The sequence below is a fragment of the Leucoraja erinacea genome, chromosome 36, assembly GCF_028641065.1.
Source record: "Leucoraja erinacea ecotype New England chromosome 36, Leri_hhj_1, whole genome shotgun sequence".
In the NCBI taxonomy this organism is placed as follows: domain Eukaryota; kingdom Metazoa; phylum Chordata; class Chondrichthyes; order Rajiformes; family Rajidae; genus Leucoraja; species Leucoraja erinaceus.
Window position 1 is genome coordinate 5,738,036 of NC_073412.1, and position 21,139 is coordinate 5,759,174.

At 45.5% G+C, this 21,139-nt stretch overlaps 1 protein-coding gene across 2 annotated transcripts in view; it reads left to right on the plus strand.

Moving 5' to 3' along the window:
- The first annotated feature begins 7,684 nt into the window (after positions 1-7,684).
- The window catches only part of pstpip1a (proline-serine-threonine phosphatase interacting protein 1a), a 69,050-nt gene continuing 55,595 nt past the window's right edge, over positions 7,685-21,139 (plus strand). For both annotated transcript variants that reach the window (XM_055662546.1, XM_055662545.1), the window contains exon 1: positions 7,685-7,934. In XM_055662546.1, the coding sequence (XP_055518521.1) occupies positions 7,902-7,934 (33 nt within the window). In that variant the 5' untranslated portion in view covers positions 7,685-7,901. The remainder of the gene's footprint in view (positions 7,935-21,139) is intronic.

Consider the following 21,139-nt stretch of genomic DNA (forward strand, 5'->3'; position numbering starts at 1 on the left):
ACATAATCATAGATGTCTCACACAATAGATAGAGCAAAGGGGAAAGAGTACGGAATACAGTTCTTAGCATTGGAGTCATACAGCATGGGAAACAGGCTCATCGGCCAATTTGGCCATTCAAAGCATTTCTTCTCCCCAATCCCGTCCAATAAAATATACAGAAGCTGGAAAGCACGTACTACCAGACTCAGGAACAGCTTCTTACCTTCTGTTATCAGGCTTCTGAATTGCCCTTTCATAGGCCAGAGTACTGTCCAATTTACCTCTTCCCAATTGTGGACATTGGACTTTATCTGTGGAACTGATGCGCTATAAAGTGGTAGATGTAAGGAATGAGCTGGGAGAGGAGATGGGTGAGGCAGATACAATCCAAATGGGACTAGCTTTGATGGGGCATCATGTTTGGCATGGATGAGTTCCCCATGTTGTATGACTCTAATTTTGAGAGCTATATTCTATAGTTCCTCTTCCCCTTTACAGTATCTATTGTAGTTGAGTTTGACATGATTTTGCAAGGAGAATCTGATTTCTTTAGATACCTGTAGTAATATTTTGTGGTATGTGCAACTAATATTGTTAAATACCATGTGAGTTAGTGGCTAACGTGTTAAACAGTTGAAATGAAGCTTTTTTGTTGTAGCGATTTGTTAAATGGTGGGAAGTTATTAGATGATGTGTGTAAAAGGAGATTTTTTACATAGTGAGATGACTTACCTTGGAACTGAGGTTGTTGGCTGTGCTGCGGGCAATAGATGGAGAAGACACTCTTACCTTCACTGCTGCCTGGTGTCCAAAACAGCAGACGGAATAGGAGACAACTTCTTTTCAATCTATTAGTTTGTTGGATCAATTGATAGAATCCCTTTGGAACTGTGTTCATGAATGGTAGGTAGACAAAAGTGCTGGAGAAACTCAGCGGGTGCAGCAGCATCTATGGAGCGAAGGAAATAGGCAACGTTTCGGGCCGAAACCCTTCGGTATTACAGGCTCTGGGCAATTCTTACATTTGTCATCTCATCGACATTGGTATGCACTAGCAGGAGGGCAACAAGAGCTGTTTTTACTTTAAGAGTACTAACTGTTTTTTCTCCTTGTTACTACCTAATAAAACAGTTTCCAAAAAAATGCTAGATGCTAGAGTTTTGCAACCAAAGATAGACACAAAAAGGTGGAGTAACTCAGAGTGTCAGACAGCATCTCTGTAGAAAAGGAATAGCTAATGTTTGCAGTTGAGACCAGTCTTCAGATTGAGAGTTAGGGGAGAGGGAACTGAGAGACACAGACAGTGAACGGTCACCTATCCCTTTTCTCCAGAGCTGCTGTCAGACCCACTAAGTTACTCCAGCTTTGTGTGTCTGTCTTCGATTTAAACCAGCATCTCCAGTTCCTTCCTAAACATTTTGCAACCAATAAATTGTTCTGAGCCTTCCAAATCAATAAAAGCAGATGGGCATGGCCAAAAGCTTAGTGAAAGGTTGAAAAATAGCTGCAAATCTAAGTGCACTTAACAGCCCAAAGATTTCTAGGAAGGTTTTACAATGAGTAAAGTATTTTGTTTCTTGTATGGTTGCCCTAGGACCAGCTGAAAAATGTGTTAGACAAGAATAAAGTGAGTTTAAAGACACACGTATATGGGTAGGGAAGGTTTAGAGGTATATATGGCCCAAACGCAGGCAGGTGGGACTAGCGTAGATGGGACAACTTGGTTGGCATAGACAAGTTGAGCTGTTTCCATGCTGTATGACTCTATGACTAGGATTAACAGTTAGTGGTGCCATTTGCAGTTTGTGATATTGCTATATGAAAATTAGCTGCCATGCATACCCGCTCAATATTCAAAACTAATTTCCTAGTTATAATGTTGAAAATATTTAAGGAGTATTTACATACCAGCTCTCTCTCTCTCATGTCAAATTAGTTTTTTTTTAAACTGTGACTGCACCATGGATGATTTCACAGATGTGATGTTGATTGTGTAAGATGATAAGGCCAGGCTTCCTGTTTAAGAACAGAAGTCTTAATGTGCTAAATGTATAAACTGAGTTAATTACAAGTGACTTCCAGCTCTGAATTGCATCGCATGTGTTTTGCAAACAGTCCTGCTGCAATTAAGCGAGCCAGCTTGCACTTGAGTTCCAAAAATGGGTGTGAAACGGATAGCAAATGTGCCAAAAATAAAGGACTTTAAGAAACGTATTCTCAGAATGTAGGTAACGCTAACAAGAACCCATGCAGCCTTTATGGTGATGCTGCTTCCTCAGTAAACAGAGGGAAGTAATATCATGATAATGAAATCCTGTATGTTCAAAGTAACTGGAGTTTAGACACAAGGAACTGCAGGTGCAAGTTTACCAAGGAAAGACACAAAATGCTGGACTAACAAGTCAGGCAGCATCACTGGAGAACATGGATGGGTAACACTTAAAGAAGGGTTTTGACCCGAAACATGACCTATCCATGTTATCCAATAGGCGGCACGGTGGTGCAGTGAGTGGAGTTGATGCCTTACAGCAGTAGCGGACTGGGTCTAGAAATATTGGTTGCCAGGAGACAAAGGGGGCCCACTTCATCAGGGGCCCACTTGATATAGAGGGCCCACTTCATCAGGGGCCCACTTGCCATCGGGCAAGCTGACACCCTGGCCAGTCCACCACTGCCTTACAGCGTCAGAGACCCGGGTTCGATCCCGACTATGGGTGCTGTCTGTACAGAGATTGTACATTCTCCCTGTAACTGTGAGTTTGTAGGTTAATTGGGCTTCTTTAAATGATCCCTAGTGTGTAGGATAGAACGATTGTATGGGTGATTGTAAGGGTCACAGTTTAAGGATAAGGGGGAAATCTTTTAGGGCCGAGATGAGGAAAACATTTTTCACACAGAGAGTGGTGAATCTGTGGAATTCTCTGCCACAGAAGGTAGTTGAGGCCACACAGTTCATTGGCTATATTTAAGAGGGAGTTAGATGTGGCCCTTGTGGCTAAAGGGATCAGGGGGTATGGAGAGAAGGCAGGTACAGGATACTGAGTTGGATGATCAGCCATGATCATATTGAATGGTGGTGCAGGCTCGAAGGGCCAAATGGCCTACTCCTGCACCTATTTTCTATGTTTCTATGTTTCTATCACTGGTCGGTGTGGACTTGATGGGCCAATAGACCTGTTTCCACGCTGTATCACTGAACTAATCTAAACAACTGCCGAGAAAGTGTTGCAGTATTTCCAGGCACATTACACGCCTTGTACATCTCAGGGTAGAACAGTGGAAGAAAATTGTTGCCTGGGTGTCATACTCTGCTCCAAGTTGGCACAGTCTGTTTCATTACAGGAGGAGTTCTGAATGGAGCTGATCGCTGGTGGGCCTGATGAGACCCGAATGCTGTGCCTGAAAATGCTCGAGCTGCAGGTATTCCCCCGAGTTGGAAGTCTCCTGCAGTCAGGATGTTTGGCAGCGCTCTTTGGAATATTAAAGTCAGTCACTTCTCCTTTCTAGCGGCATTTGGTCTTGAATTTTTACTTGGATCAATGCAACGATGATATCTAGTGCCAAGTGGTCCTAGTAGAATACAAACTGAATGCTGATGATTCAGATTACATTAAATTACATAGCACAGGCACATCCCAGACAGCCCATTATGCTTGTATTGGCTCTTCAACCCGGCTAGTCCCAATGCCTTATTTTCTCCTTAGCCCTGAAAGAAAATGTATTCCCTTTACCAATTGCATTTTGACTGTTATTATTATTGAATTTCATTCCACCGCATATTCAGGCAGTGCAAACCAGGTCCCAATGCCCCTGTCCCACTTAGGAAACCTGAACGGAAACCTCTGGAGACTTTGCGCCCCACCCAAGGTTTCCGTGCGGTTCCCGGAGGTTGCAGGTGGTTGCCGGAGGTTGCAGGTAGCGGAAGCAGGTAGGGAGACTGACAAAAACCTCCGGGAACCTCCGGGAACCGCACGGAAACCTTGGGTGGTGTGCAAAGTCTCCAGAGGTTTCCGTTCAGGTTTCCTAAGTGGGACAGGGGCATAACATTTTGCCTGAAATCATATCTCCTTACCACCCTTTCAGGCCTCTTGTAGCAAACACTCAGCTTCTCTTGGTTTACACCCTCAACATACATAGTTTTGTGCATGGAAAGACCCAAAACGCTGCAGTAACTCAGCAGGTCAGACGGCATCTCTGCAGAACATGCATAAGTGAAGTGTAACATCGAGACCCTTCCTGAAGAAGGGTCTCATCCTGAAACGTCACTTATCCATGTTCTGCAGGGATGCTGAATGTTTACCTCCCCCCCCGACTCCGTTCAAGGACCCAAGCAGTTGTTTCAGGTGCAACAGAGGTTTACCTGCATCTCCTCCAACCTCATCTATTGCATCCGCTGCTCTAGGTGTCAGCAGATCTATATCGGTGAGACCAAGCGGAGGTTGGGCGATCGTTTTGCCGAACACCTCCGCTCGGTCCGCAATAACCAGCCTGACCTCCCGGTGACTCAGCACTTCAACTCCCCCTCCCACTCCATATCCGACCTCTCTGTCCTGGGCCTCCTCCATGGCCAGAGCGAGCACCCCCGGAAATTGGAGGATCAGCACCTCATATTCCGCTTGGGGAGTCTACATCCGGCGGGCATGAACATTGAATTCTCCCAATTTTGTTAGTCCTTGCTGTCTCCTCCCCTTGCTCAGCCCTCGGGCTGTCTCCTCCCATCCCCCAGCCTTCGGGCTCCTCCTCCTTTTTCCTTTCTTCTCCCCACCTCCCCCACCCCCCCATCAGTCCGAAGAAGGGTTTTGACCCGAAACGTTGCCTATTTCCTTTGCTCCATAGATGCTGCCTCACCCGCTGAGTTTCTCCAGCTTTTTTGTGTACCTCGATTTTCCAGCATCTGCAGTTCCTTCTTAAACATTCTGCTGGGATGCTGCCTGACCCATAGTTACTCCAGCATTTTGTGTCTGTCCTTGGTAAAAGTTTGAGCATGTTTATTGGTGATCCCCTTAACTTCATCGGTATCTCCATTTTCTTCGCATAACTGGTCCATCATTCCAATTTCTAATCAAGTACATTCCACAAGCTTCCCCAGACCCTGAGTTCACCTTAACAAATAACACTGCAATAGTATGTTTTGGCAGCACTGTGGTCCATTTGGGAGATTAATATCCAGTGTTCTGGTCTATTGTTGGCAGTAGATTGAATTTTGCATGCCAGCTGAGAACGTAATTTCAAATGGAAGACAAAATCATCAATTTTATCTCTTATCATTAAAGCAATTTCGCACCCGTTAAGAAAATGGATTTTACAGTCAAATTTGTGTGTTGCAGTCATTGCTCATATTTCCTTGTAATGTCGAAGGAAGCTATTTGGACCATGCAGGCTATCAGAGCAATCCCGTTCTACCCCCCACCCCCACCTCCCCAACCTATGGCCCTGTAACGTATACTCTTTCACATGCCCGCCAACTCGTGATATTTCCACCTTATAATTTACAATTGGCAATATGACCAATACAACATTTGGTTCAAACCCAAAACATCACCTAGCCATGTTCTCCAGGGATGCTGCCTGAATTGCTCAAGTACTTTATGCCTTTGTTTTGTAAAACCAGCATTGTTCAGTAGAAATATAAAAAAAAACAGAAAATGCTGTAAACACTCAGTAGGTCAGGCTGTACTGGTGGAAAGAGGAACAGAGTTTCAGGCTGCAGACCCTTTTGCAGATCTGGGAAAGGGGGAAACACAGTTCGATCCAGAGAAGATGAGGGAAAGATAGATAAGGCAAAGGGAAGGTACACAAAAAAGCTGGAGAAACTCAGCAGGTGCAGCAGCATCTATGGAGCGAAGGAAATAGGCAACGTTTCGGGCCGAAACCCTTCTTCAGACTGATCGGGTGCGGGGACAAGAAAGGAAAAAGGAGGAGGAGCCCGAAGGCTGGGGGAGGGGAGGAGACAGCAGGGGGGCTGAGGAAGGGGAGGAGACAGCAAGGACTAACAATGTTCATGCCCCCAGGATGCAGACTCCCCAAACGGAATATGAGGTGCTGTTCCTCCAATTTCCGGTGCTGCTCGCTGTGGCCATGGAGGAGACCCAGGACAGAGAGGTCGGAGATGGAGTGGGAGGGGGAGTTGAAGTGCTGAGCCACCGGGAGGTCAGCTTGGTTATTGCGGACCGAGCGGAGGTGTTCGGCGAAACGATCGCCCAACCTCCGCTTGGTCTCACCGATATAGATCTGCTGACACCTAGAGCAGCGGATGCAATAGATGAGGTTGGAGGAGATGCAGGTAAACCTCTGTCGCACCTGGAACAATTGCTTGGGTCGTAAGGCAAAGGGAATATTGGTTTCAGGGGAGGCCCCGGTGGTTTGCATGGATATGTTCTGGAGGTAAACTTGGAGACAGTTAAAAGGTGATAATCTAAGTCCGTGGGACCTCCCTACAAGTCTGGAGCCCCTCCTCTCACCTACTCTGCAACTTAAATCTCACAGTCAAAAAGGCACAACAGAGGATGTACTTCCTGCGGCAGGTGAGGAAGCACAATCTGCCACAGACAATGATGGTCCAATTTTACACGGCCATCGTAGAGTCTGTCCTCGCCTTCTCCATCATGGTCTGGTTTGGCTCAGCCACCAAGCACGACACATGGAGGCTGCAGCGAATCGTCCGATCAGCAGAAAAGGTTATTGGCTGCAACCTTCCCTCCATTGATGAACTGTACACTGCAAGGGCCAGAAAGCGAGCGGGCAAGATCATCTCTGACCCCACTCACCCTGGCCACAAACTCTTTGAATCACTTCCCTCTGGAAGGCGACTCCGGACTGTCAAAGCTGCCACAGCCAGACATAAAAACAGTTTTTATCCACGAGTAGTTGCTCTACTCAACAGCCAAAAATCTGTAGCCTCCCTTTGATCTGGTATTTTGTTGGTTCACATGCTTGATCAATGGTGTTTTTATCATTAATGTCTTATTATTATTAACGTTTAGTGTTTTCTGAGTCATTCGTAACTGTCACTGTATGTCATGTTGTTACTTGTGGGCGGAGCACCAAGGCAAATTCCTTGTATGTGAATACTTGGTCAATAAACCTACTACTGTCCCACCTCTGGAGACTTTGCGCCCCACCCAAGGTTTCCGTGCGGTTCCTGGAGGTTTTTGTCAGTCTCCCTACCTGCTTCCACTACCTGCAACCTCCGGCAACCACCCTCAACCTCCGGGAACCGCACGGAAACCTTGGGTGGGGCGCAAAGTCTCACTTACTTATTACAAAGCATTACTTACTTATTTTTTCTGCCTTTCCCTGCCTCAACCATCGACGTAAATTTGACTTTGCTTTCCACAGATGCTGCCTGACCTGGGGGATGCTTTTCTTGTCATTTCGATTAAGGTTTAGGTAAGTTTCGCTCCCAAACCGATATGCTCGGTTCCAACTCGAATTTCAACACATCCTTTCTTCATCCCATCTGTCGCTAAACCCCACTCATCTGTTTATTGCACAAATAGCTACAAGCGTGGCATACACTTCGGCTGTGCTGGCAGCTGCCTCACAAACACCTTTTCTTTTTGTTTTGCAAAACCTGTCTACTTGTTCCTTGCACCCTTGTCTCGACAAACTCAGAAATAACTCGCTGCTTGAATCCAGAGCCACCGAGGTCTCACGTGTTAATTGCGGTTATTTTCTGACATCACTAGCGAGAACAAAAAAAAAACGCCTCGCTCTTTACCGCAAGAGAGGTTGCTACCAACAAGAGTGAGCGGAAAAACGGTGCCTCGGGGAAGTAGTGGAACGTGTTTGGAAGCGAATATTGGACGCTGCATGCAACAAAGAAACACGCCGGCGGATTATCGCTTTAAAAAAAAAAGTCTACTCCTTAGAAAACTCTCCCTTAAATCACCTTGTGCACCCACATCTCCCCCTTCAGTATGACTCGACTCCGGTTTAAAGATGCCTTTTGGGTGAGTGAACTTTTGCTACATGTTTAAAGGCGCATGTGGTAATCCAAAGAGTGGTTGGGAGTGTGTAAATATGTAATCAAACATTCTAATTCCATGTCATCTCCAGCCGAAATCGAGATTATTATTGTTATTATGAAATAGACATTTATGTTAAAAAAAAAATGTGGAAAGATAGAGATTTTCACGGGTAACCCGGCAGCCAATTTACCCCAGAAGGTAAAACTGATTTCAGGGAGTTTGAGAAGGAATTGCAGATGCTGGAAAAATCAAAGGCAGACAAAAATACTGGAGAAACTCAGCGGGTGAGGCAGCATCTATGGAGCGAAGGAAATAGGTGACATTTCGAGTCGAGGGTCTCATCCGCTGAGTTTCTCCACCTACAGGGAGTTTGATCGCACTTGGTGAAATAATAGCTGATTTCCAACCAGTTTTGATTTTTTTCCCCCAACTTCAGTTTCACGTTTTGTAGCGACTGTTTTTCCCCCTCCAAGTGTGTTTCAACTTTTTGGTAATGAATAATCAAAGGCAATGGACCCGGTTGAAATCCCCTCTTTAAACACAAGTGCTGGAAACTACTCGAAGAATTACTACTTTAAGAATAAGGAGTAAGCCATTTAGAATGGAGACGAGGAAACACTTTTTCTAGAGAGTGGTGAGTCTGTGGAATTCTCTGCTTCAGAGGGCGGTGGAGGCAGGTTCTCTGGATGCTTTCAAGAGAGAGCTGGATAGGGCTCTTAAAGATAGCGGAGCCAGGGGATATGGGGAGAAGGCAGGAACGGGGTACTGATTGGGGATGATCAGCCATGATCACATTGAATGGCGGTGCTGGCTCGGAGGGCCGAATGGCCTCCTCCTGTCTATTGTCTATTGTCTAAGACATGAACTGGGTGCAGTAATTCCTTAGGTACTGAATATCCATGTATCTGAAATCTGACTACTGATTGGGGATGATCAGCCATGATCACATTGAATGGCGGTGCTGGCTCGAAGGGCCGAATGGCCTCCTCCTGCACCCTATTGTCTATTGTCTAAGATATGAACTGGGTGCAGTAATTCCTTAGGTACTGAATATCCATGTATCTGAAATCTGTCATTATAGTAGAGTATAGGAAGGAACTGCAGATGCTGGTTTAAACCGAAGATAGACACAAAAAGCTGGAGTAACTCAGTTATTTGTGTGGAGTTGTGGATGATCATGTACATATTGACCAGTACAACAGCCGTTATACAATGGTAAACGAGCAGGTACAAAATAAAACGAGGTACAGAAATACATCCCAGCTCTTACATTGATTCGTGTAAGTTGGATTTGATTTTGTTGTAAGCCAGGGAAGGTGGAGATGATGGTGATCAAAAAAAGAATGAGGGGGTTTAATATCCGGAGGATGAGCTAGGCTTTCAAAAACAGCATTAGCAGTAGTGAAACAGCATAGATTTGAGGAGCCCCACCCTGCTACGATACTACTGTATTCAACTGTCTGAAGGAAGGGGTTTATGGTGAGAGGAGCGAGGTTTAATAGGGGCATTTTTTTTTTCAATAGACAATAGACAATAGGTGCAGGTGTAGGCCATTTGGCCCTTCGAGCCAGCACCACCATTCAATGTGATCATGGCTGAGTTGGATGATCAGCCATGATCATATTCAATGGCGGTGCAGGCTCGAAGGGCCGACTCCTGCACCTATTTTCTATGTTTCTATGTTTCTATCATCCCCAATCAGTATCCCGTTCCTGCCTTCTCCCCATATCCCCTGACTGCTATTTTTAAGAGCCCTATCTAGCTCTCTCTTGAAAGCATCCAGAGAACCTGCCTCCACCGCCCTCCGAATTCCACAGACTCACCACTCTCTGTGAGAAAAAGTGTTTCCTCGTCTCCGTTCTAAATGGCTTACTCCTTATTCTTAAACTGTGTGTGGCCCCTGGTTTTGGACTCCCCCAACATCGGGAACATGTTTCCTGCCTCTAGTGTGTCCAAGCCCTTAACAACCACTCAGAGGGTGGTGGGTATCTGTAACGTGGAGGTAGTTGAGGCAGGTACAGTAACAACATTTAGACACTTAGACAGGGACATGGACAGGAAAGGTTTATAGGGGTATAGGTCAAATGCGGTCAAATGGTACAAGCTTAGAAGGGACAGCATGGATGTGTTGGGATGAAGGGTCTGTTCTATGTTGCTTGATTCTATTATTCTGACTTGCCCCTAACTCTGGAGTCCGAATGCATTAATGCCTCTGTGGTGACACTCTAAAGTCAATGAACTCAAAGCATAAGACAGTTTTACCCAAATCCATCCAAGAACTTAACTTGCCACTTTTTGCTCTAAAACACCAGCAACATTATAGGAAGTGTTGTTGGTGGCAGTGTCGAGTGGTGCGTGTTCCCTGTTGCCATGCTTAGATTTTACCACCACCACTGGGTTCCAGGTCAGAGTCTTAATCCAAAATTCGACCAAAGCCAATTGCCAGTAGTGCAAAGGTTAGAGTAACTCCCCTTACCATCAAGGTACCATTCAACTGAGTATTGTATCAGTAAGATTCTAAAGAAGGATCCCGACCCAAAATGTTACCTGTCCATTGCCTCCATAGATCCCTCTGACCCGTTGAGTTACTCCAGCATTTTGTTTTTTGCAGAAGTGGATTGTGGTATTAACTGAAGTCCATGGATATAAAAGGAATGAAAATCTTGTTACTGCAGTTGTTCCTTCACAAAGGAAGAGGGTTATGGTTGTTAGAGGTAATGTTCTTCAAAGCTAACCAAGTACCATATCAATGGCCTTCCCTGGCACAGAGGGCAGTGGAGGCCAAATCACTGGATGGATTTAAGAGAGAGTTCGACAGAGCTCTAGGAGCTAGTGGAGTCAAGGGATATGGGGAGAAGGCAGGCACGGGTTATTGATAGGGGACGATCAGCCATGATCACAATGAATGGCGGTGCTGGCGCGAAGGGCCGAATAGAAACATAGAAATTAGGTGCAGGAGTAGGCCATTCAGCCCTTCAAGCCTGCACCGCCATTCAATATGATCATGGCTGATCATCCAACTCAGTATCCCTTACCTGCCTTCTCTCCACACCCTCTGATCCCCTTAGCCACAAGGGCCACATCTAACTCCCTCATAAATATAGCCAATGAACTGGCCTCAACTACCCTCTGTGGCAGAGAGTTCCAGAGATTCACCACTCTCTGTGTGAAAAAAGTTTTTCTCATCTCGGTTTTAAAGGATTTCCCCCTTATCCTTAAGCTGTGACCCCTTGTCCTGGACTTCCCCAACATCGGGAACAATTTTCCTGCATCTAGCCTGTCCAACCCCTTAAGAATTTTGTAAGTTTCTATAAGATCCCCTCTCAATCTCCTAAATTTCTAGAGAGTATAAACCAAGTCTATCCAGTCTTTCTTCATAAGGCAGTCTTGACATCCCAGGAATCAGTCTGGTGAACCTTCTCTGCACTCCCTCTATGGCAATAATGTCCTTCCTCAGATTTGGAGACCAAAACTGTATGCAATACTCCAGGTGTGGTCTCACCAAGACCCTGTACAACTGCAGTAGAACCTCCCTGCTCCTATACTCAAATCCTTTTGCTATGAAAGCTAACATACCATTCGCTTTCTTCACTGCCTGCTGCACCTGCATGCCTACTTTCAATGACTGGTGTACCATGACACCCAGGTCCCACTGCATCTCCCCTTTTCCTAATCGGCCACCATTTAGATAAAAGTCTGCTTTCCTGTTTTTGCCATCAAAATGGATAACCTCACATGTATCCACATTATACTGCATCTGCCAATCATTTGCCCAATGGCCTCCTCCTGCACCTATTTTCTATGTTTCTATGTTTCCCCTCTTTCCATCATAACTTCCGAAGCGGGAATGTTCACTGATGATTGCAGACTTCATATCACAAGGTCATAAGTGATGGGAGTAGAATTAGGCCATCCGGCCCATCAAGTCTACTCCGCCATTCAATCATGGCTGATCTATCTCTCCCTCCTAACCCCATTCTCCAGCCTTCTGCCCATAACCTCTGACAACTGCACTAATCAAAAATCCATTCAGAACTCCTCGGTTAGTAAAACAGTCCAAAGTTGCATGAGTCACGGCGCGGGCTGATGAGCAGGAAGTATCATATCTGTCACCGAAGTTTGAGTCAATGTTAATTTCTAAGGAAGGAGTGGTCAGACCACCACTCACCCTTGGCATTCAATGGCAAGATCAGCTCTTAACCTGTTGCCTAAAGAGTTTGCCATTAATCAGAAACTGAACTGAAACTATGTACATCAAATGCTTTCAACTATCTACAGGGCTCAAGTCAAGTGCGATTGTATACTCTCGGCTTGTGGGGCATAAACAACACTGATGAATCTCAATGCCTTTCTGGGTAAATCAGCCTGCTCAAATGGTTCACAATTTCACAAGTCATAGGAGTAGAATTCGGCTATTCAATCATGGCTGATCTCTGCCTCCTAATCCCATTTTCCTGCCTTCTCCCCATAATCCTCGACACCCGTTCTAATCAAGAATTTGTCTATCTCTGCCTTAAAAACATCCACTGACTTGGCCTCCACAACCCTCTATGGCAATGTATTCCACAGATTAACTACCCTCTGACTAAAGAAGTTCCTCCTCGCCTCCTTTCTAAAAAAGCACCCCTGGTATTCCATCTACCACCCTACACCTTCATTCATTCCCCCCCACCCCCACTTGCAGTGTAAGCCATGTGAACATGTAATGCTGTCATTTGCTCACAGTCAAATCCCCAGAGTTAAAGCTGCAACATCAAGAGCGGGAATGATAAATATTGTTGCCGAATATTCCATTTGGTGGGTAAAGGTTTTATCTAAAATTTTCACCTGTGTTTGAAACCCAAGCAATATATCTTTGCCATGAGGTGAACATTGAGATGAGATAGACACAGGAGAAATCTGAAGTCTGGACAGTCTGAAGAAGGGTCTCGATGCGAAACGTCACCCATTCATTCTCTCCAGAGATGTTGCCTGTCCCGCTGAGTTACACCTGTATTTTGTGTCTATCAGGCAGATACAATGATGACTTTCACAGGATATTTGAAAAGATGTTTGGGGTTTTGAAAAGAAGGGTTTTGAGGAATATGGGCCAAAAGCAGGAAAGTATAGCCCAGTATAACTTGGTCAGTATGGACAAGGTGGGCCGAAGGGCCTGTTTTGTACTGTATAGCTCTGTGACGTATATTGCAGTAATTGCTACATGGATAACTACTGGGAACTACTTGTGCGGGTATCATGACTAACACTGGTTTCCACATTATGGACGTATTTCTCAAACTAATTCATCTGTGCTATGACCATGATCTAAATTCAAGCTGACCTTGCACCAATTATTTGATGGAGCAAATAATGTCTCGGCATCTATGTTAAAGATCTATGCTGTTTTTGACAGAGTTACATAATGCTCCAAAATACTCTCTTAATGGGGGAAGTTCGGCCTCCTGAGACTGTTCTTCTTTCAATTAGACCAAGGAATTTGAACTCTCACTTTCTCGATTCTGTAACCGTTGATATTGTTGCCCAATAATTTAACTGGTTTCATTCAGAATCTGTTGTAATTGAGAAATGGGTGTGAATTCCAAAGCCCCTTTGCCTTACTGCAAATAATGTTAATGGATAAATATGTGCTGCACAAAGACGTGGATGTGGTAATGTTTCTTCAATGTATACTTTTCTAATGCCTCGGCTGTAAGTGGCAAAAATCAAACGTCTACTTAGTGGCTGTGGAAAGCATCTTGTCCGGAAACATCACAATCTGGTTTGGGAGCTGCTCTGCCCAGGACAGGAAGGCTCTGCAGAGAGTGGTGTGTTCTGCCGAACGCACATTATGGGAACTACACTCGCCCCTCTGCAGGAACTATACATCAGAAGGTGTAGATCCAGAGCCAGCAACATTATGGGGGACCCCTTCCACCCCAGCAACGGACTGTTCCAGCTGCTACGGTCAGGCAAACGCCTCCGCTGTCATGCTGTGAAAACAGAGAGGAGTTTCTTCCCAAAGGCCATTTACAAGACTGAGAACTCTTATCTCACCAGGGACTAACTTACTGTACCTAACTCCGCTCGGTCCGCAATAACCAAGCTGACCTCCCGGTGGCTCAGCACTTCAACTCCCCCTCCCACTCCGTCTCCGACCTCTCTGTCCTGGGTCTCCTCCATGGCCACAGCGAGCAGCACCGGAAATTGGAGGAACAGCACCTCGTATTCCGTTTGGGGAGTCTGCATCCTGGGGGCATGAACATCGAATTCTCCCAATTTTGTTGGTCCTTGCTGTCTCCTCCCCTTCCTCAGCCCCCCTGCTGTCTCCTCCCATCCCCCAGCCTTCGGGCTCCTCCTCCTTTTTCCTTTCTTGTCCCCGCCCACGATCAGTCTGAAGAAGTCTGCTAGACTACCATCCAGACAGCGTACTAATACTCTCTGTGTAGACAAAAGTGCTGGAGAAACTCAGCGGGGTGCAGCAGCATCTATGGAGCGAAGGAAATAGGCAACGTTTCGTCCCGAAACCCTTCGGGTTTCGACCCGAAACGTTGCCTATTTCCTTTGGGTTTCGGCCCGAAACGTTGCCTATTTCCTTTGGGTTTCAGCCCGAAACGTTGCCTATTTCCTTCGCTCCATAGATGCTGCTGCACCCCGCTGAGTATCTCCAGTTTTTTTTTTGTGTACCAAACTACTGTTGTGTTGTGTCTTTTTTCAATTGCTGGGATTTTTTTCTCTTTTTTCCCTCACCAATATGTAATTACTGCTACTGTTCTATTCTGTTTTGTAGTTTTTTTTTTTGCACAATGCGCATTTCAAGTTCAACTTTATTTGATGCATGCACCATAAGGTGCAGTGGAATGTAATTTACCATGCAGCGGCGTTACAATTAGAAAAGGACACACTACACAACATAATTCAACACAGCCATCCACCACAGCATTCTTCACTGCGGTGGAAGGGAATACAGTTCAGACAATCCTCCTCCCTTGTTCACCCGAGGTCGGGACCCTGACCCTCCGTAGTTGCCGCTACGGACGGCCCGATGTTCAAGCCCCCTGGTCGTGATGGTCAGATCACCAACCCTGTTTATCATTCATTAAATGTTATTTCCTTTATTCTGTATCTACACACTGTGGGCGGCATGATTGTAATCATCTATAGTCTTTCCACTGACTGGTTAACACACAACAAAATCTTTAGCTGACTGTATAGCTTGCAGCAAAAAAAAGCTTTTCCCTCTACCTCAGTACATGTGACAATAAACTAACGGTTCACCAGACTGATTCCTGGGATGTCAGGACTGTCTTATGAAGAAAGACGGGATAGACTGGTTTAGACTCTCTAGAATTTAGTAGATTATACCATATAGAAAACTTACAAAATTCTTAAGGGGTTGGACAGGCTAGATGCAGGAAGATTGTTCCCGATGTTAGGGAAGTCCAGGACAAGGGGTCACAGCTTAAGGATAAAGGGGAAATCCTTTAAAACCGAGATGAGAAAAAGAACTTTTTTGCACGCAGAGAGTTTATGAGAAAAACATTTTTCACACAGAGAGTGGGGAATCTCTGGAACTCTCTGCCACAGAGGGTAGTTGAGGCCACAGTTCATTGGCTATATTTAAGAGGGAGTTAGATGTGGCCCTTGTGGCTAAGGGGATCAGGGGGTATGGAGAGAAGGCAGGTACGGGATACTGAGTTGGATGATCAGCCATGATCATATTGAATGGCGGTGCAGGCTCGAAGGGCCGAATGGCCTACTCCTGCACCTAATTTCTATGTTTCTAACCAAAAGGTTTTTATTAAATGGAAAATCTCCATTAAGTTCATGATCAATATGTTCATACAAAAAACTGATTTCAAATTAAGATGCAATAATAGCAACGTTCTGGATAGTTCACAAACTCTCAGTCGCTAATGGTCTTTCAGAGAGCGGGGTTTGCCATCCTTGTGTAGTTTGGCCTTGTGACGCTAAAAATCCATCAACGTGGTTACCTCTGAATGGGGCCCATGAAATGGTCCAACAAGCCTCTTGGGTTGGGGATGGGCCAAGCATGAACAAACAAATAAATAGCCTATTGTTGTACTGTGAAGACAAATGTTCATTCCAATGTCTAGTAAGTTTTTAAAGTTTGAATGTTCAAATTAATATGGGAAAACATTGGGGGCAGATTGGTCGGCATGGATAAGTTGGTCTAAAGGACACACCAGTGAAGAAAGCGAATGGTATGTTGGCTTTCATAGCAAAAGGATTTGAGTATAGGAGCAGGGAGGTTCTACTGCAGTTGTACAGGGTCTTGGTGAGACCACACCTGGAGTATTGCGTACAGTTTTGGTCTCCAAATCAGAGGAAGGACATTATTGCCATAGAGGGAGTGCAGAGAAGGTTCACCAGACTGATTCCTGGGATGTCAGGACAGTCTTATGAAGAAAGACTGGATTGACTTGGTTTATACTCTCTAGAATTTAGGAGATTGAGAGGGGGGGATCTTATAGAAACTTACACAATTCTTAAGGGGTTGGACAGGCTAGATGCAGTAAGATTGCTCCCGATGTTGGGGAAGTCCAGGACAAGGGGTCACATCTTAAGGATAAGGGGGAAATCCTTTAAAACCGAGATGAGAAGAACTTTTTTCACACAGAGAGTGGTGAATCTCTGGAACTCTCTGCCGCAGAGGGTAGTCGAGGCCAGTTCATTGGCTATATTTAAGAGGGAGTTAGATGTGGCTAAGGGGATCAGAGGGTATGGAGAGAAGGCAGGTACGGGATACTGAGTTGGATGATCAGCCATGATCATATTGAATGGCGGTGCAGGCTCGAAGGGCCGAATGGCCTACCCCTGCACCTAATTTCTATGTTTCTATGTTCAGTGCTGCATGACTCTAAATTTCCAAAATGCACAATAGCTGTGAAAGCAACAATAAGTTTGTGGTTCTGACGTGTCTGGTCTGATGGGCCGAGTCTACGGATAAAGGACACACGTCTACATATCCTGTTGTGCTCTTTCATGAGTTCTGCCTCAAAACAGGTTGAATTGACATTTCATATCGAGCAGATTTAAGTTGTCTTATCCACATGCTTAATGTGTTTGAATAGAATAACCATAGTCGTAAGTGTACAATGCAGCAAAGGCTGTTCAGCCCATCTATGATAATGTGCTGGAAAGAACTGCAGATGCTGGTTTAAATCGAAGGTAGACACAATATGCTGGAGTAACTCAGCGGGACAGGCAGCATCTCTGGATAGAAGGAATAAGTGACGTTTCGGGTCGAGACCCTTCTGAATTCTATCCAGAGATGCTGCCTGTCCCGCTGAGTTACTCCAGCATTTTGTGTCTACCTATGATAATGTGCTACCTGGCTTATCCCAACATTCTAGCATTCCTAAACCTGGCTACAAAATGGTAACTTGATGGTGAGTGGAAGACATTGGACCAAGAGCTAATTTGGTCCCCTAATTTGAGGAAGGACATTCTTGCTATTGAGGGAATGCAGCGTAGGTTTACAAGGAATGGAGCAGCTGGGCTTGTACACTCTGGAGTTTAGAGGGATGAGAGGGGATCTCATTGAAACATATAAGAATGTTAAGGGCTTGGACACGCTAGAGGCAAGAAACATGTTCCCGATGTTGGGGGAGCCCACAGTTTAAGAATAAGGAGTAAGCCATTTAGAACGGAGACGAGGAAACACTTTTACTCACAGAGAGCGGTGAGTCTGTGGAATTCTCAGCCTCAGGTGGAGGAGGCCGGTTCTCTGGATGCTTTCAAGAGAGAGCTAGATAGGGCTCTTAAAAATAGTGGAGTCAGGGGATATGGGGAGAAGGCAGGAACGGGGTACTGATTGGGGATGGTGAGCCATGATCACATTGAATGGTGATGCTGGTTCGAAGGACCAAATGGCCTACTCCTGCACCTATTGTCTATTGAGCTGATTATGGAGCTGGTTTGGGTCCAGTTTGCCTCTTGTCTCCTTGAATCTTTGTGCTTTTAGTTCTTGTGATCAGTCTACCATGTGGGATCTCGCCTAATGATTTGCTTTAAGTCAACGTTCACATCAGATGCATTGGATTGTGTTGTGGCCTCAGAAATGCTGTGGAGTTGGTCAGGATTTCCCTGTTGAGTCCCTATTTAATCTGACGAACCACAATGAAGGCTTATGCCGTGGCTTGGAATTTCAATAACTTGTTCATGCTTGAAGTTAAACTTTGCTATGTGTAGTTCTCTTTTTCTCGAAACGCTTCATTACTCTGTAAGCCGCATTGGTTAATCAATAGTTTGTCACCACGGTAACCCTGGCCTGACAAATATCACCCCATCACAAATATCCTTAATATAGAAACAAGGAACTATGATGCTGGCTTACAAAGAAGTACACACAGTGTTGGTGTAACTCAGCGGGTCAGGCAGCATCTCTGGAGAACATGGATAGATGACATTTAAGGTTGGGACCCTTATTCAGGATAAGGGGGAAATCTTAAGGATAAGGGGAAAATCCTTTAAAACCGAGATGAGAAGAACTTTTTTCACACAGAGTGTGGTGAATCTCTGGAACTCTCTGCCACAGAGGGTAGTTGAGGCCAGTTCATTGGCTATATTTAAGAGGGAGTTAGATGTGGCCCTTGTGGCTAAGGGGATCAGGGGGTATGGAGAGAAGGCAGGTACGGGATACTGAGTTGGATGATCAGCCATGATCATATTGAATGACAGTGCAGGCTCGAAGGGCCGAATGGCCTCTACTCCTGCACCTAATTTCTATGTTTCTATGTTTCTATGTTTCAGACTCAAATAGTCTTAATCCTACCCAGGGGCGGATTAAGGCTCACTGGTGCCCTAAGCACCGACCAATCTTGGTGCCCCCCCCTCCTTTCCACACTGACCCAGTCCATTTTAGTTATTGACCTGTCTGACCAGATATACAATTCCGGTTGCAGCAGTACAAACATTTTTTTTTTTTTTTTACAAATCTTCATTTGTTTTTTTTTCTTTTCACCCGTTTCCCAACTTTGTGGTGCCCCCTTTGGCCCTGGTGCCCTAAGCAGGTGCTTAGTCTGCTTAATGGTTAATCCGCCCCTTGGTAGGATTCCTACCCATCGCTCTTCCTCCAGTCCCCTCTACCAAATCAAACTAGCAGCCTTTGGTCTGAAGGGAGACACAAAATGCTGGAGAAACTCAGCGGGTGAGGCAGCATCTATGGAGCGAAGGAAATAGGCGACGTTTCGTCCCTGCGTGCGGCAAGCGCGACCTAACGTGGTCGCTTGAGCCGTACGGCCTCGCGGGGCCGGTCCCACTTCGATGGCCGGATGGAGTTGTGCGGAGCTGGTCCCGACATCGCGCGGGGCTCCGAAAAACTGACCACGTTCAAAAATTCCGCGCAGCAACGGCGCCGTGTCACTCACTCGACCTCCGTGCGGTTCCCGCTTCTGGTTTGGTCGCGCTTGCTGGTGGGACCGGCCCTTTAGGTCGCGCTTGCCGCATGCTAGTTGCATGCCCGTGGGACAGACCCTTAACTCAGCAGGACCGGAAGCATCTTTGGTTGTCTGAGCTACTGACCCACTGAGCTACTCCAGCATTTTGTGTGTATCCATGGTTTGTTATCACTTGGTTTGTCTAAAACAAGACAATAGTCCACGAGGAGCAGCTAATGAAAACACAGAGAGCGTTGTGTTTAAGGAGGAACTGTGCAGATGCTGGAAAATCGAAGGTAGACAAAAGTGCTGGAGAGAAACTCAGCGGGTGCAGCAGCATCTATGGAGCGAAGGAAATAGGCAACGTTTCGGGACGAAACCCAAAGGAAATAGGCAACGTTTCGGGACGAAACCCAAAGGAAATAGGCAACGTTTCGGGTCGAAACCCGAAGGGTTTCGGGACGAAACGTTGCCTATTTCCTTCGCTCCATAGATGCTGCTGCACCCGCTGAGTTTCTCCAGCACTTTTGTCTACACAGAGAGCATTAGTACGCTGTCTGGATGGTAGTCTAGCAGCTGAGAGACTTAGCCGGATATGTGCATGAACCAGAAAGGCAAGAGTAATTAACACATAGTTAACTATAGTGTACCCACTCCTCTTTGTCTTTTAATACAGATCTTTCTCTTCTTTCAGAACTTTACCCTCAATTATGTTGCCATAGTTAATATCACCGAATGATAAAACTCCGAATCATAATGTCAGCTCAGCTCAGCTGTTGATAAATTTGAATCAAAAATATGCCAATATTGAGATTGGTCCAACATGGAAACCGGCTCTTGAGTTCTTGAGTTGCTGGACTCTCGTCAGAGAGAGGAGGAGAAATTCTGAAGAAGGGTCTCGACCTGAAACGTCACATAGAATCATAGAAAATAGGTGCAGGAGTAGGCCATTCGGCCCTTTGACACTGCACCGCCATTCAATATGATCCTGGGTTTCAACAACTAAGTTACAGAGAAAGGTTGAATAAGTTAGGTCTTTATTCTCTGGAGCGCAGAAGGTTAAGGCGGGACTTGATGGAGGTCTTTAAAATGATGAGAGGGATAGACAGAGTTGATGTGGACCAGCTTTTCCCTTTGAGAATAGGGAAGATTCAAACAAGAGGACATGACTTCAAAATTAAGGGACAGAAGTTTAGGGGTAATATGAGGGGGAACTTCTTTACTCAGAGAGTGGTAGCGGTGTGGAATGAGCTTCCAGTGGAAGTGGTGGAGGCAGGTTCATTGGTATCATTTAAAAATAAATTGGATAGGCATATGAATGAGAAGGGAATGGAGGGTTATGGTATGAGTGCAGGCAGGTGGGACTAAGGGGAAAAAAAGTTGTTCGGCACGGACTTGTAGGGCCGAGATGGCCTGTTTCCGTGCTGTAATTGTTATATGGTTATATGGTTAAGTTAGGTCTTTATTCTTTGGAGCGCGGAAGGTTAAGGGAGGACTTGATAGAGGTCTTTAAAATGATGAACTTTTGTCTACCTTCCATGTACCTGTCTGATTGTCCCTTAGAGGATGTTATTGTTCCATATACCCACCACCCTCTGTGTGAAAAAGTTGTCCCCCAGGTTCCTATTCAATCTTTCCCTTTTCACCTTATTCCTATGTGTATGCCTTCACCTTAAGCCTATGCCTACCCTGGGGAACATGGATAGGTGACGTTTTGGATCAGACTTCAATAAAATATGAGAACAGAGACACAATAGATGCTGGAATCTTGAGCAAACAAGGAAGTGCCGGAAGAACTCAAGGGCCTGT